Here is a 15,865-nt window from a genome sequence, read left to right as displayed (position 1 = left end):
GTCGCTTTGCCTTGTGCTATTTTTGTAGGTTTAAGATAAAATTTACTCACTGCATTAAAATTCTCAAAGTATATGCAAAAAGTTATCTGAAACACAAAAAAAGAGATAGTAAGTCTCCCTAGGTTAACGACTGTCCACAACATAGAGAGACCTACAACATGCTTCAGAACAAGATTCTCGGATATTGTGTACTGGATGAATTGGGGAGCCGGGCCCGCATCGTTCATTAATGTTTGAATTTCCATTTATAAATATCATTCAAGGGAATTATGTCAAATTTAATTTGAAATTCATCAGGGTTAGTTGTTAGTTGTTGTTCAGTACCTAATTTCTAGCTTGTCACTTGTCAATCATTTGAATACTGATGGTTCGGCTGCTTCTAATGCTGAGGCTGAAAACCATTTCCTTGAGATCATGTAAACAATAACAACCAGGAAGTAGCAGAGTTAATTTATTTCGTCTGCCGATTTGGCACAGTCCATTGTGTTTCTCACCTGCACAGTAATCAAAAGTGGTGTTTCTGTTCTAGAAGCTCTACGTATACCACATATGGCTGCAATCAGCCGAAGGAGACGGGTCTTCATCACTTGTGCTTCGTTTGTCGCACTTTTTTCGTACTGCAGGTAACAGTCTTGCAATGTTCTTACAGATTTTATTGTTTATGTGTTCATAGTATTTCCTTATTTCTTTTCCTTCTTGTCCTTGTGAATATCGTAACTGGAGGAATTTCCCATAAGTTTCGTGACCCCTACACTGGCCGCCTTAAGGTATCTCCGTTAATGCCATAGGCTGTGTAGGGTGCAAGAAACGGTTTTTATAGTTACATGTAACTTACATGTAATTCATAGTCACAAAGTCAGACGCCTGGACGCTCGTATCAATCACTGGTTGATATCAAACACAGGATTGAGCGAACCACATATCATTTTGTTCACAATGAGAACTAATTTTTGTATGTCTGAAGTACTAGCATGTCAATTACACAAGCCTTAAAAAAGCTGCAGGTCTGTTATCAACTTAATCTCTGAACAAAATCTTTAACCGAACCATTGACCATGCATGTACAAAAATATACATCCATGCATAGACCCTCGAGAAAAAGTTTTTCTAGAGGGTCTATGACCGAACACAATTTTCAAAAAAGAAAAAAATACATAAACAATGTCAACGATCACTAATGCGAGAGCCTGGAATAGCTGTAATTTAAGTGCTAAGTTACCCGTGACTATTTCTATCACGGTCCCTCCACAAAAAAATTGTGGAGGGACCATGTTTCTGTATCAGTGCCAAAGAAAACAGTCCGTATCTGTTAATTACTCACCCTAGTCTCTTCCATTAGTTATTGCTACCAATCACCAACCCTTTAAAGGGGCAGCTCTCAATGCCTTGTTCTCGCGTTAGTTGTTGTTGAAGTTGAGTATCTATATAGTGTAAGACCATGTTTTCCTTTGAATTTTTCTATTATGTTGGCCAATTTGCTGTGAGATAAAGCTGATAAATGACTTGCCCCTTTAACCGGCTCAAAACTTGTAAATTACTGTATCATGTGATGTATGGTTCAAAACCAATAATCCCTTTCAATTATAATTATTTTAGAAATTTTGAGTGTAAACTGTAATGACTCAACATCATTCTTTTCACAAATAATTGTTGTTGTTACACTATTGCTATCAAACTAGACAGTGAATTGAACTTGTTTGATTCAAAATTTCCAGGAAGCTCAGCAAAGTATTAGTACCTTTTGCTGATATATTTTCAGATTCTTGCCAAATTTATGAATCATAACTTACCTGCCAGTTTTCGGTTTTGGGTTTGAACTTAATAGCTCTGGAAGGCAACTGTTGAATTTGAACAAGTGCATAGACTGCTTGTATCCATATCATATGGGTCAAAAATTTATTTATTTTTTCTCAAATTGTGCTTAGATTCTAAGTAGTATAACAGTGGAAGATGTAGTCTTCGGAGGACAATTAGACGGAATTGAAGTTGATGAGTTCTGGATTGAAGAAACTGTTGACTATGGTGGACAGTTAGTGAGAGGAGGTGTGTACAAATCATTTACTCTGACTGTTGGACTTGTCCCCAAAGTCAAACAGACCAGTGTAAATTGTGCTTCTATGTGACTTCAAGCTGCAAGGGCACTAGATTTACACCATGATGCTGATCCTGAATAGAATTGCTGATATCAGAGTACTCTGTGATTTCATTTACCCTGAGTGATGTATTAGATAATAAGTAATAGCCATATGCATGATACACAGTGCATCATTTCATCTGCAGTCAGAACTGAAGAACACTACGGCCCATACTGAACAATTGGTCCATTGTCACTATTCACAGTGACTTAGGGAGTCTATTTGTATTGTTTTAACTATATTGGTAAGATTCAGCTACCCAATTGGATAACAGCTTTTTCAATGCTGCACATTAGCCCAACAAATTTACAAATAATTATAATCCTGGGGAGTTCCACTTTATATTTAGGCCATGTACTTGAAGAATTCATTTTTGTTTTCATAAGGAAAATTGGTTCTGCAGGTTACCCTTCCACATTCAAGTTGCTACAATTTTTGAAATGTTCACGACCTTATTCAATTGTAGTTATTTCTTTAATTGTTTTCAATTTTTGTATCACATTCTGCTTACAGTACTTCCTGTCATGCAAATTATTTGACTAAAGCACTGGTTACATTTCTAGTGATGGCCTACCTTGATATGAACACATTTGTTATAAGGTGTCTTTTTCCAAAAGCAATCATGATTTTATCGAACTGTGCTACTTTCTTTTGAATACATAAAATATTCACAGAAAAGAAAAGTAAAGCTCCCTACTAATGTACTGTGTTTTCAAGAGACACACTGTAGAAAACTGACACTGTGGTATCATCTATTTTTGCAGATACTCTCGATGGGCATGAGCTGCTGAGTGTTGATGCCACAAAGCTTGATGTCAAAGTCCCAATCATCTTGTGGTGGACTGGCTTCACTGGAGAGAGGGGGAAGGTAAAAACATGTGGTGAAGACAAATGCTTCTTCACTGTGGACAGACATTTTCAGCACCACCCTAGGACAAAAGTGTTTATGTACTACGGCACAGATGTCAGATCACTGGATCTACCCTTGCCAAGAAAGCCACACCATGAGTGGGCTTTGCTGCATGAGGAGTCGCCCAAAAATAATTACAAGCTTACGCAGCCAGAGTGCTTGACACTGTTCAATCACACATCAACGTTTAAACGACAGTCAGATTTTCCGATCACAACTCAGTACCTGGAAAAACTCTCGGATCTGTCAAGTACTGAATACCTTGTGCCGACCCAAGAAAAGAGCAAAGGGGACCTGGCACCTGTTGTGTTTGTACAGTCAGATTGTGATCCACCATCTGACAGAGACAGTTATGTGCGAGAACTGATGAAGCATATCAGAGTTGATTCCTACGGAGCATGTCTACACAACCGAGATCTTCCCAGTGAGCTGGTAGATCCTCTTACTATGGACAACCGGAAATTCCATGAGATCCTTGCCCGGTATAAGTTCCACATCTCTTTTGAGAATGCCATCTGTGATGATTACATCACTGAGAAGTTCTGGAGAGCCATTAAGATTGGCTCCGTGCCTATTTACAGGGGTTCACCATCGATCAAGGATTGGTTGCCCACTGAAAATGCTGCGATCATTGCTGACGACTTTGCAAGTCCTGAGGAACTGGCAAAGTTCCTCAAGTACTTGGACGAAAATGACGAAGAGTATGAGAAACACTTGGATTTTAAGAAGACGGGAATCACAAACGAGCGACTTCTTGCTGAAATGAATTCCAGAAAATGGGGAGTCAACGATTACAGTGAAAAGAATTTCATCGACACATTTGAGTGTGATGTTTGCAACAGAGTAAATGAAAACGAGCGAGCAATCAAGGAAAACAGAAAGCCCCAAACGCACATCGCCAAAGCCGAACACTACAACTGCCCTCGGCCAACATATTACAATCCAGAGAATCCAAATACTAACATTGATTTGTACATGCAGTTGTATGACCAGGGCAAGTATGAGGCCAGGGCCCTAAGATATTTCATAGACTCTGGAAAGAATTTCACAAGGGCTGAATACCGTGATCTTGCTCAGAAGATGATGGTACAGGACAGACTATAAGTGCCATTGGTTAATTGAGTGACTCAAATTTTGTCTGATGTAAATGAAACACTGTTTAATATCAGACATAAGTACGTGTTCCCCAAGAATTGAAACAATCATTGTTTCCTTATTGTATGGATACTTTGTGATCATGAGATGTGTCCTAAGTTGATACCACCGCACCAAAGGCATTACAAAATGCACCATATATATATATATATATATATATATATATATATATATATATATATATATATATATATATATATATATATATATATATATATATATATATATATATGTATATATGTATATATGTATATATATATATACATACCCATGCGCACGCATACACACACACACGCACTAATCAAAAGATCAACAATGTGTCGGTTTTATTTCATATTAGTGCACACATTGTAAATTACACAAAGTAAATTCTGTTACTGGATACATTGATTTGTAACAACCTCTCAGCCAGTTATAATAAATATCTATGGCTCGCTTACACAAACTGCTTATCAGAAAGCTACATTTACACCTTTGTACATTGTAAATATGGCTTTAGCCACAAAATTGTCTTTGTCACATAGAATAATAAGATGGACTTCCAATTTTTTGTCTTGGATTATTTTTTCGCTGTGGACTTCAAAGAATTTTGTTTGATTAGTGCAGTGGTTAGTTACAAGTTTATGGTGTTATCATGATAGCTAACAAAGGTCACTGTCCGTATACCATGTTAAATTTGTCTTCCCTGGGCCAGGCACCCAATCAAATAATCATGTGTGGACACAAACCAGATATATTGCCCAAAGGAGGTTGTCAAATTTTGCATATTTGAGACCTGAATGGGATGAAACTAAATTCAGCTGATCATGTTTCTGCATTTTCCTGCCACCTGTATGAAGTGAAAGTCAGTCATCAGGACATCTTACTGCATTTCTGCATTATGTAAATTTGCAAAATTCATTTTTGTCTTGGAAGGACAAAATCATGACAATCAGTCATTTTTGACTCACTGAAAAATATTTTTTACCAAATGTATTCAAAAAGCATTCCTTTAGGAGACATGCTCATGACATGAGTATCATTTTGATTCAATCACAATCACATTTTTATGACATGTTGAACATGGTACTATGTATTGATATATTATATGTAAATGTGAACTTTATTAGAAGCCAAAAGGCAACATACAATTACATACATAAATTTTATATGATTTTCTAAAAAAAGGATTAGAGTATATAAACAGATATAATTTAAGAGTCAGAGAATTTTATCTTTGTAGCGTATGAATCTACTGCAATTAGCTTTTCCATGACATGCATATCTGTAGAGAATTATGAGGCAGAGTCTCCCTTCATATTCTGTTTCTTCAGTTGCAGTCAATTATTCCATAGGCTGAAGACACTATACCAAGGCTGCAGCTGATAACTATACTCTATAGAATTCATTTACAGCAGTAGTCTGAATGGTGTTTTTTTGACTGAAAGGAAACAGTTCATGTGGTTTTCAGTGTCATTCATGTGTGTGACGTTATCAGAGATGAAAATTATGTAGAAGTCATTTGAAATTTGCAGAATTGTCTTTGTGTCATTTGGTACTCAGTGCTTTTGCTAAGGTCAGGAAACATCTCAGTACTTGGTTTAGGAAAAATTGTTACATTGCTGCTCTGTATCAGTAGATGCTTTTCACATAGAGGACAAAGTGAATCAACTGTAAATCATTCTCAGTCCAAGAAAACACTAAAGGAAACAAATGCATTTCTTGCCATATCCAGCCATACAAGGTTCAGAGTTGAATTGATGTCGTAGCATATTTAGAGTAAGTTATTTCAGTGATGTGGCAAAAAAGGAGTTTGACTCCTTAACCGCTGCCAGTTCCATACAATCAAAATGATAGCACTGAATATAGCATAGTATGCTTGACTTTGTATATTGCCTATACAAGTGTGGCAAATTTTTAGCCAGTGTTTACCAAGTAAACGTAGTCCAAACCTGTGATGTGTGATTTGTATTGTTTTCATGATAACATAGGCAGTGACAAAGTATCATTTATGTCTTTCTTGTTAGTGTATTTTTCTAGGTCATAAAAAATTGGGGCAAACATATTTTTGGAATTTCATGTCAGAACTGTGTTATGAAATCTATTTTGTTGTTTGACATGCATGCATGCATCATAAAAATGTCATACATACATACATACATACATACGTACCATCATGCATACATACATAAATACATACATGAATAAATACATACATACGTACATACATACATACATACACACATACATACGTACCATCATGCATGCATGCATGCATACATACATACATACATACATACATACATACATACATACATACCATCATACATACATACATACATACATACATACATACATACATACATACATACATACATACATACATACATACATACATACATACATACATACATACATACATACATACATACATACGTACCATCATGCATGCATACATACATACATACATACATACATACATACATACATACATACATACATACATACATACATATATATATTAAAATATTTGTGACAGGCTGAAGTATATTTGATATTTTGACAGTAGGAGATCCTGAATTCACCGTCAGTTCAAGCCTGAATTTTTGCTAAGATATCTGAATTACATATATAAGACTTCAGGTTTGTTTTTCTTTCGCATCTTTGGTTAAACTTGTGAAATATAAAGAAAAGATACCATAAGAATTTGTTGAATTATTTCCTGAAAACCTGTGTTTGATTTGTCCAATCACTGAATTGGATCAAGGACGAACAGTTGGTATTGAGCTGTTTAACAAAGCAAAAATACATTTATCCTTACAAGCAATAATTAAAAATATACTTTATGTGTGCCTTCGTTTTTGTGTTTGTGTATGGTTGTCATTTTTTTATTCCATTTTTGCTCATTATTCTTTGCAACACAGTAATTTTTACAAAATGTACAATTTTTGTATATCTCAAATTGAATATAAAGGACAATAAATTTGTATTTTGAGTTTTACACTTTGTATCTGTATGATTTGTATGGTGTTCATGGCGTTTTTGAGGAAACTGATCCAATGACTGTGGATGATCAATCAATGCACAGATGTTTAAAGCTAGAATGTGTCTTGAAGACTTGTAGGCTAGAATCCGAAATTCGTAATTACACACCCCAAATTGAAAGCCTTAATTTTTTAGCTCATATTTGGTATGTGTATAAATACCAAAAAGAGCTTACATGGTGAGTTGGTGGTGTCTGTATGTTTACTCAAACTTTCCTTAAACTTTGAATCATTACCATGAAATCAAGAATAAAAATCTGAGTCAAAGTACTAAGAGAAATTGTCCAATATCTACCAACACTAGAAAATGGCCGCCATTCCTGTTTTAACTTCCTGGGGATTCAAATTCCTGATTTTCACAAAAATAAGTCGGTAAAAACTGAAGTGACTCTATGTGCTTCAAAATGAGAACAAGCTGTAGAAGTTTTGGATTTTAGTCTGTCCCCGAGGCACATTCTAGAGTTAACTAAAGCTGATACATTTTAAGGCAGCTTGACAACAAATAATATTTCAAATTATCGATAAATGTCTGTAAATGTGTATTTTCGGTCCAAATTAGACATTGTTGTCAATTAGGCTGATCACTCAGCAGAACTGGTCCAGTTACACAGTCAAAGGGCGATATCGATTATGACCTAACATCATTGCGCCCCCAACGACATCACCGGTTTTTAAATAAAGTTAGATACTCGTCCGCTTTATCTTGCAAACAAACTATGATATCGACTCAACCACAGATCCCGAAACCCTCATGTAATTACAGTAAAAGCTGCAACGAACCACCTGACCATTTGTTTTTCTCATGTATAATCTCTGACACCTCAAGTTCGCACCTCGAAAATGAAAAACAAACTTTTGCTGAAATGTTCTCAAGCAAACTTCAACTATTCTCTGGGTTATCTTTTTCTCAGACAATTTACTACACGAGACAATTGTCGTGTTAGACCTGCATAAAATAAATAACAACAACAACGGCTTCCTATTTTTCTCTCGATTCGCATCTATGGAGGAATACATCTCTTTGCGGTAAACACGAGATGATTTTGAAAAAAAACAGAGCAGCAACGATGTCCAGAGGTATATCGTGAAGACTGGGCTTTACAATAGGAATAGAAAACTCTGTAGAAATGACAAAACTCATTTTACAGTGGATTGCTTTGAAGCATTGGCATTAGACGAACTAGACATATTGTCTAAATCGAGATGTTGCCAACACTGTCAGGTGCAATTATCAGCTAAGCGGTAATATGAGTCGATCATAGAGGAACCAACTCTGCAAAAGTTGAAACATTGTCTAGCAGGAGGTCAGACGCAGTCAAAACAACACCACCGTCTGTCCAAATCATATCACTTGCTTTGAGGTATTGTTTTGTCTACGTCTGACCTCTTGCAAGACAATGTTCCAACTTTGGCAGAGTTGATTTCTCTGTGATCGACTTGAATTACTGCTCAGCTGATAATTACACCTGACATTGTCGGCAACACCTCAATTTAGACAATATGTCTACTTCGCGTAATGTCAATGCTTCAAAGCAATTCACTGTAGGTAGAAAGCGCATCGGGGGCAGATATTCGGACTCTCAAACTTGTACAATACTGTTTTGGACTACAACTTACGGTGCTTGTTTTGAAGCTCTTGGGGTAATGGAAACTTTGTGAAAATCGGGAATTTAATTTTTCCCCATAGAGATGGATGGTGGCCATTTTGAATTTCAAACATTCGGTAAACATTGGGTAATTTATTTCTCCAGTACAACAATTTGCAAGATGACCCCGATTTTAATTCTGTATTTTGGAAGCATAAAGGATAAAAACTGTTTTTTCAAAAAAGGCAATGAATATAATGATACTAATAATTGAAAATTGTAAGGACATGTGATAGAAGAATTGTACCAGTCTGAGCCTCAACTTACAAATGAAACTTATAAAAAAACTTTTAATTAATTCATATTTATATATTATCGTGCTTTACCGTTTCCCGGCCTTGCCGTCACAAGGGCATACCATTCATGATAATACTCCCATATCACTACGGCTTCGCCGTCACGGTAGACGGCTCAATCGCGAGAAGTCTTTAGGCTTGAACTGCAGATTGAAACATTGAAGGGTCAGTAATCTGTACTTTTCAATATTTTCACGGTTTTGTTTAACCTGTCAGTTGCAAGTTCTTGTTCTGCCCCAAAACGCGTTGAAACACAACCGTGACGTCAGGTGAAATGCACTGTTATTGTTTACATTTGAATTCTAGTCCAGAGACGAGAATTCACTTGTCAACAATAGCAGTCAATCAAAATCAAAAGTTACAGCTACTGCCTCCCTTTAAACAACGAGGCCTACCGTTCGTTAATTTTTCAATGCTTGGTATGCGGAAAGCATTAAACCAATTATAGCTTGCGGAAATCAGTTTATACAGAACTGTAATGTCATCATGGTCAGTATAATGTTGTGGTACGTATTTGGTAAAAAATGTTTTGAAGTAGTGTCCCAATCAGCCAAGAGTGCATACTGACGCAGAGTTTCCGTTTGTGACGCGGTCGCAGCTCTGATACAGGTAAATTTGAACCATAGACCCTAAATTTCTTGAATAGACTTGGCTTTTGTAGAATGTTTATGATGAGTAATCAATCGAATATTCATGAACCTATCGGCTATTTACCATGTCTTTTCCCCTATGCTCTCTATAAATCATTCCTGATTAAATTATGATCTACGTTCGACCAAACTGCATGTGACAAGCCTAGGTACCAGTAGGTTGCAATACTACAGAATGTGCAAAGATCGATATGTTCTTACAACTGGAGCAAAAACTTGATCGCCATTGTTGGTCTTTTTGTTTTCAGGCAACAAAAATGAGTGTGCTTCCGCTAACATTTCTCCGGATTTTAGGGTAGGTAAGTCGGGGAGACTTGACTGGGCCAGATGAAAGTATATTTATGTTTCCGGTAACCTGACCGAATCTAGAGAAAGACCGCCGACACTGAACATTTTTTCAGATTTTCAAAAAAATGTATACCCCTCATGACCAGAAAATAGGTGTTTAATATTTTGATAGTTGAAGTTCTACTCTTGACTAGGTTCAAGTTGGCGAATTTAAAATCATTTGCAACAGTTTCTTCTGTGTCTCTCCTATTTCGTTACCTTTGAATCAGCGCAGTAGTGAGTTTCCGCTGGATTCGTGTGATTCCTGGTGAAAGTCTCCTGTGTCGCGTTCATCCCACTGACACGTTTCATATGAAAATAGAATACAAATTATCACGTTCACCCCACTGCACACATTCACAAATCACAGACTTGAACAAAGTCTAGGTCCACTCCTGCTTTTTCACGAACATATCGTTATAAAGTACACTATAAGTATCTGCGGGTTTACTGGTCATCCATTTATATACACGTATATAACTGCGTGAATTTGGCATGAATACTGATTATCATATAGGATTTGAGTGCAGTAGGGAACTTTGTAAGTATACAATAATGATAGAAATATTACATGTTTATCAACATTATTCATAATCATAAATTTATTAATTTTTTACACTCTTGCTATGACCAACACCGCCTTAGACTGCATTCAGAAATAACTGTTAGGGGGCTGGAGGAATCGCGATTTAAATCTTTTCTTTTAAGATCCCCCTCAGTACCCTAAAAAAATTTTTCAAGTTCCCCCGTCTGTATGATCAAATTTTTTAAAGCCCCTTCCATTATCCTGTAGCTGCATACTTATTAGGTATGCACGTAAAAGAAAAATAAATATCTATTGGGCAGTTCTGCTCGCAGATGTTCGACACTACCAGTTATTAGCAGTTTGTAGAGCCATATTCCTATAAGGCAAGTTCTTCAATTGATTCATTCAACGCACCAGTGGTTTTTTTTTTTTTTTGGCTTTATCGGTCTAAGCCGACTTGAGTTAATCCAACTCTGGCCAGGTCAATGGCACCGGCTGAAGAACACACAAAATGAGGATCATGAGAGAGTATGCAAATTGTGAATTCCTGGCTACAGCTATTGTCATAGTGAAAAACTAAGCACAGTGACCTACCTAAAATACTTTTTTTCAAAAGTAGCAGACATATATGACTTAGACACTGCTCAAAATTGACTGGAAATATTCCATACAATGAGCGTTTTAATCTGTAAATAAAACCTTTTGGTGTAATAATGGCAAATTTGGTAAATAAATAATTCCATTCAGTCACACATTTTTTCGTTTAGAATTTTTACAGTTCAAAGTTTTACTTTTGTGTTAGTCAAGCAGGATAACCCTATCTTTTTTCTTTAATATTTGATTATCCCCATATGTCGGAATTCAAAAAAACCTGATAGCTTTCAAGTTTCCTGGTCTTCTATATCATGTGTTGTTCTCTTGTCTGATCCCATGTACAAGTATATTTCTCTGCCATGAGCGTCATTTGACCCAAACTCTTCTTCAACTATATTAGAGACAGAGCTATCTCTATCACTGCCGATATGCAGTGACAGTAACACTGCAGTAGCAATGCAGTAGCTGTATTAAATTTGATTTTTGACAATATTTTGTTCAGTTTATTCAACTGTGCTCTTGTTCTATTCCCTACAGCATATTGAGCCGTCTAGTAGTCAGCTTGCCAACACAACCTGTGTATGTGCATTGTATTATTGACAAATGACACTCAGTCTGGACTCTAATTCAAATATATATATATATATATATATATATATATATATATATATATATATATATATATATATATATATATATATATATATATATATATAACATATATACATTATACATTATATTATATTTATATATAACATATATACATATATGTTCGACTGTGGTTTTTCAGGTTGTCCCCAGTGTTGTCGGTGGCGTGGTTATGATATATTCGTTTATAGGGTATTATACACGTACAATATATATCTTATAACCTGTAATAGATGCAAAAAAACAGTACGTAGGAGAGACCAAAGCAGAGTTTCGACTAAGATTCAATAACCATCTGTCCACCATCCATCGTAACTCAACATGCCAGTAGCGATCCATTTCAATTCAGATCAACACACAATCCAAGACGTATCAATAGTTGGCATTGTAAAAATCAATAGAATGGACGACCCACTTCGAAAAAAGCTGGAATCCTTGTGGATTTCCAAATTAAAGACCTGACGGCCTAAATATTCACAGCTAGCTGCTCCCATTGTCTTTATTCAAATTCCAATTAACACTAGCGCCCTCCCAGCCACACTATAAATACACATAAAAACATTCTCTCAATTGCCATCCAACATCTGAGCCGTTCAAATAGGTAAGAACTCCTGTATTTTCACACGGTCCCTCCACCGTGATTTTCACAATACTGTCACTTAGTATCTTCTCTGACATGTAACTTTTGTACGAAAAATCCCGCTGTAACTCACTCCGTGTTGAAACTTTTTGTTCTGTAGCACCTGAGGAAGTCCTACTTTTAGGACGAAACGTTGTGCAGATATAATAAACTATTTGAACCAGCAGATTGGTACGTGTGTAATACCCTATAAACGAATATATATACATATATATTACATATATATTACATACATATTTATATATACAGGCTTTTTCGACAAACTGAATATTGTGTGTTTCAGCATACTGTAGAAAGACGGCAAAAACTGTATTTGATATATTACATAGAAATATTGAAAAAAAATTATCAACAGCTTCTGCCCCAATACGAGGCCCACTTGTTTGGGTTTTGTACGAAAATCATACATGTTTGAGATAAAGGACATGAAATGTGACAAAATGGTTCAAGATTTTGTTTAATTATAAGTAAGATTAGAACAATTGGATTGAATTACCTGACAAACCTTGAAATTGGAAAATGTTAAGGTAACGGGGAACTAAAAGATTTTCAGGTCCTCTTTAGGAAGTGCAAAACTTTCCCTGCACTACCCCAAAATTTTCGAATCCACCTTGAATTTCTCCAGCCCCCCCCCCCACCCCGGTGGGTTTTGAACGCAACCTTATGGCCCTGTGGGAAAATGACGATGTAAATTCGCGATGTCAACCGGTGTGTAATTATCACCCGTGAAGCATATCTCCACCGTGACAAAACATGCAGACAAACATACAGCTTCGCCTGGCTCCTGATTTTTCCTCTACCGCTGTTACTGTGGTACGTTCGATCAGCATATGGGCTCCTGCTGTATACAACCTGAAAAACAGATAAAAGGTGAATTCCGTGAAGTGCATGTTGTTGAATTAGTACCGCTGTTTTAACAAATTAAATTAAACTCTCTCACAGCCCCGCGTTCACTACTCAGCTCTTATACTAGCATGTGAAGCTGGCTTAGCAATATAAAGGGACAAAGTCGGCCATTTTTCATGAAATTTGTTTGATGCAAGATACTAATATTGTTTGACATATTGAAAGATACTGAATGAATGGGTGACCATGCAATATACGACGTCGGTTTTAGACAAATTAAATGAAACCATGGCGAAAATGAATTAATGGTCATGACCATTAATTCATTTTCGCGATGGTTTCCATATATCGTGTCTAAAACCGGGCTCGAATATATGCATGGTCACACATTCATTCAGTATCTTTCAATATGTCAAACAATATAAGTAGTATCTCGTATCAAACAAAATTCGTGAGAAATGGCCGACTTTGTCCCTTTAAATGTGTAGTGGGACTTAAATTTGCCTCGCCGGCTCGCTTCGTCGAGCTCTGCTCGGCTGAACTTTTGAGGGTGCTTGCATGGTCAAAGGCGTAGCCGTCGCGGATGCTATGTGTTTCAATACAAGGTCCAACATGATTCATCGTCGCGTTTATGGGGACACTGATCACGAGACCATGACAACGTGTGAAGCCAAATTTGCTGATACAGCTCGATGACTTATAAGCGCGTTTGTATGAAAACCGTGTTTGCTCAAATATCGTCTATGCTGAATAAGCTTATTGCATGGGTTAAACCCATCATCATATGAAATACTGGGAGAGCCGGATAATTTGTAATCGGGGCATTCCCTATCCAGTACGCATGCGCATTATGAGATCCCATCCGGAGAGTGTCGTTTGAGATAGTTCTGCATGGCTGGGCTGTATGTACCTGAAGTCGCGGCCGGTCACATGCATATCCCTGCCATGCAGACGTATACTGTTGTGAGTGATGTGATGTGTACTTGACCGATATTGACTGAGTGTGCCTCAGTGTGCTGGCCATTGGCCTGAAAGATCTTGTCCAAAAGTGTAAAAAATTCCAGTCAGTTTGGTTATTTCTGGGCCAAAACGCATTAATAATAGTCATAACAAAGTTGTAAAAATTGTCTATGGTTATGGAATTGTTCATAAAAAATGTGATGCTTCTAATATTATTGAATACATACATAAGTACCACAATGCACTGGAATAATCCTGAATGATGTTTTGAATTTATGTCAAATTCACACAACTGTAGAACCTCGACAGGGTCTTCAGCCATAGCATTGCACGATAATGAATGAGCGTGCACACAGTACTTCCTCGGCAACCTCTCTGAACAGTAAATACATATATATTTGACAAGCTGCAAATAGCTATTTCAAGTGTCATCCATTGTGTGTCCATGTAATGCAAAGAGGAAAGGAAACTTTATCCTGTTGAACGCGTTTAGTGATTTTTTTTCAAGCATTGCAAACCAGAAAAGAAGTTCAACCCTGATCAAATACCAATCTGATTTTATTAATAATATTCATATTTCATAACTACTTATACATTTTGCGTGGGCGATAAATGCCTACTTCGAATGGCATGAGCCGACCCTTGCGATCTTTACCAACTTTACAGATTCATGACATTGAAACAGATTTAAAGAAAATTGATAAAAGGAGAGTTACGAAAGTGCACCTATCCAATGCAATGCTATACCTGTCTGTCGTCAACTTAAGATACTTGGTAAAAGATGATCTCCCATTTGTTGTTCTCGCAATGTCTTACGGAACTTGGAAGTTTCCGAGCAACCACTCGCAGTCCGGAAGGGCATTGCTTGCCTATCAGGTGGCAGGTATACCAGTTGGTATAAGCTAACAAACATGACGTGGCTTATGTCAGACTCCGAGTCTGCAGATTATACTTGAGAGGAGGGTAGGGAGAGAGGGGTGGTGGCGGATGATGATTTCATGATTCTGACTTTTGTTACGAAGAATATTTACAAACATTACAACTTCCGCAAACCGGTTCCGATGTATACATGTATGCTTCAATAGAATTGCCTTATGGTCTGTTTTAGTGTATTACACTTTGACACCAACTCTTGTAATTGGGCGACCTATGTCATTGTTAAAAAAGAATGACAAAAGTAATTAAGGTCTGAAACTTTAGGTACTGGAGGTCAACTTTAGCAACATGCATAGCAGAAAGGCAGCTAGCCCCCTTACTGCCTTAGTTTGACCATAGACGGTCTTCCTCCCCTCTACTGTCTATGGTTTGAGCAGGTCTGTTAATATGTAACAGTTCATAAACAATGACAGGAAATGACTCAAGTCAGTGGAGTAAGATTGTTTCAAGCCTGTTTCAGAATTTCGCTTTTTCTTACCTCATTTGCACATTTTTGACACTGATGTGTTCATTTGAACAAATTCACATCTCAACCCTTACATCTACCTGTACACCAAATACTGAGACGGTAGC

General features: G+C 36.8%; 1 protein-coding gene across 1 annotated transcript; it reads left to right on the top strand.

Moving 5' to 3' along the window:
• Nucleotides 1-410: 410 nt before the first annotated feature.
• Nucleotides 411-7,180, top strand: LOC139122620 (alpha-(1,3)-fucosyltransferase 10-like; the record flags this gene model as incomplete). The annotated part of the gene is made up of 3 exons (XM_070688197.1): nucleotides 411-623; nucleotides 1,926-2,043; nucleotides 2,900-7,180. Coding segments are annotated over 3 exons (1,581 nt in total), but the record flags the coding sequence as incomplete, so codon positions are not given.
• Nucleotides 7,181-15,865: the final 8,685 nt, after the last annotated feature.

Source organism: Ptychodera flava, chromosome 22 (assembly GCF_041260155.1).
Source record: "Ptychodera flava strain L36383 chromosome 22, AS_Pfla_20210202, whole genome shotgun sequence".
Lineage (NCBI taxonomy): Eukaryota > Metazoa > Hemichordata > Enteropneusta > Ptychoderidae > Ptychodera > Ptychodera flava.
The sequence above is the reverse complement of the archived record's forward strand: the minus strand, read 5'-3'. Positions and strand labels throughout refer to the sequence as shown.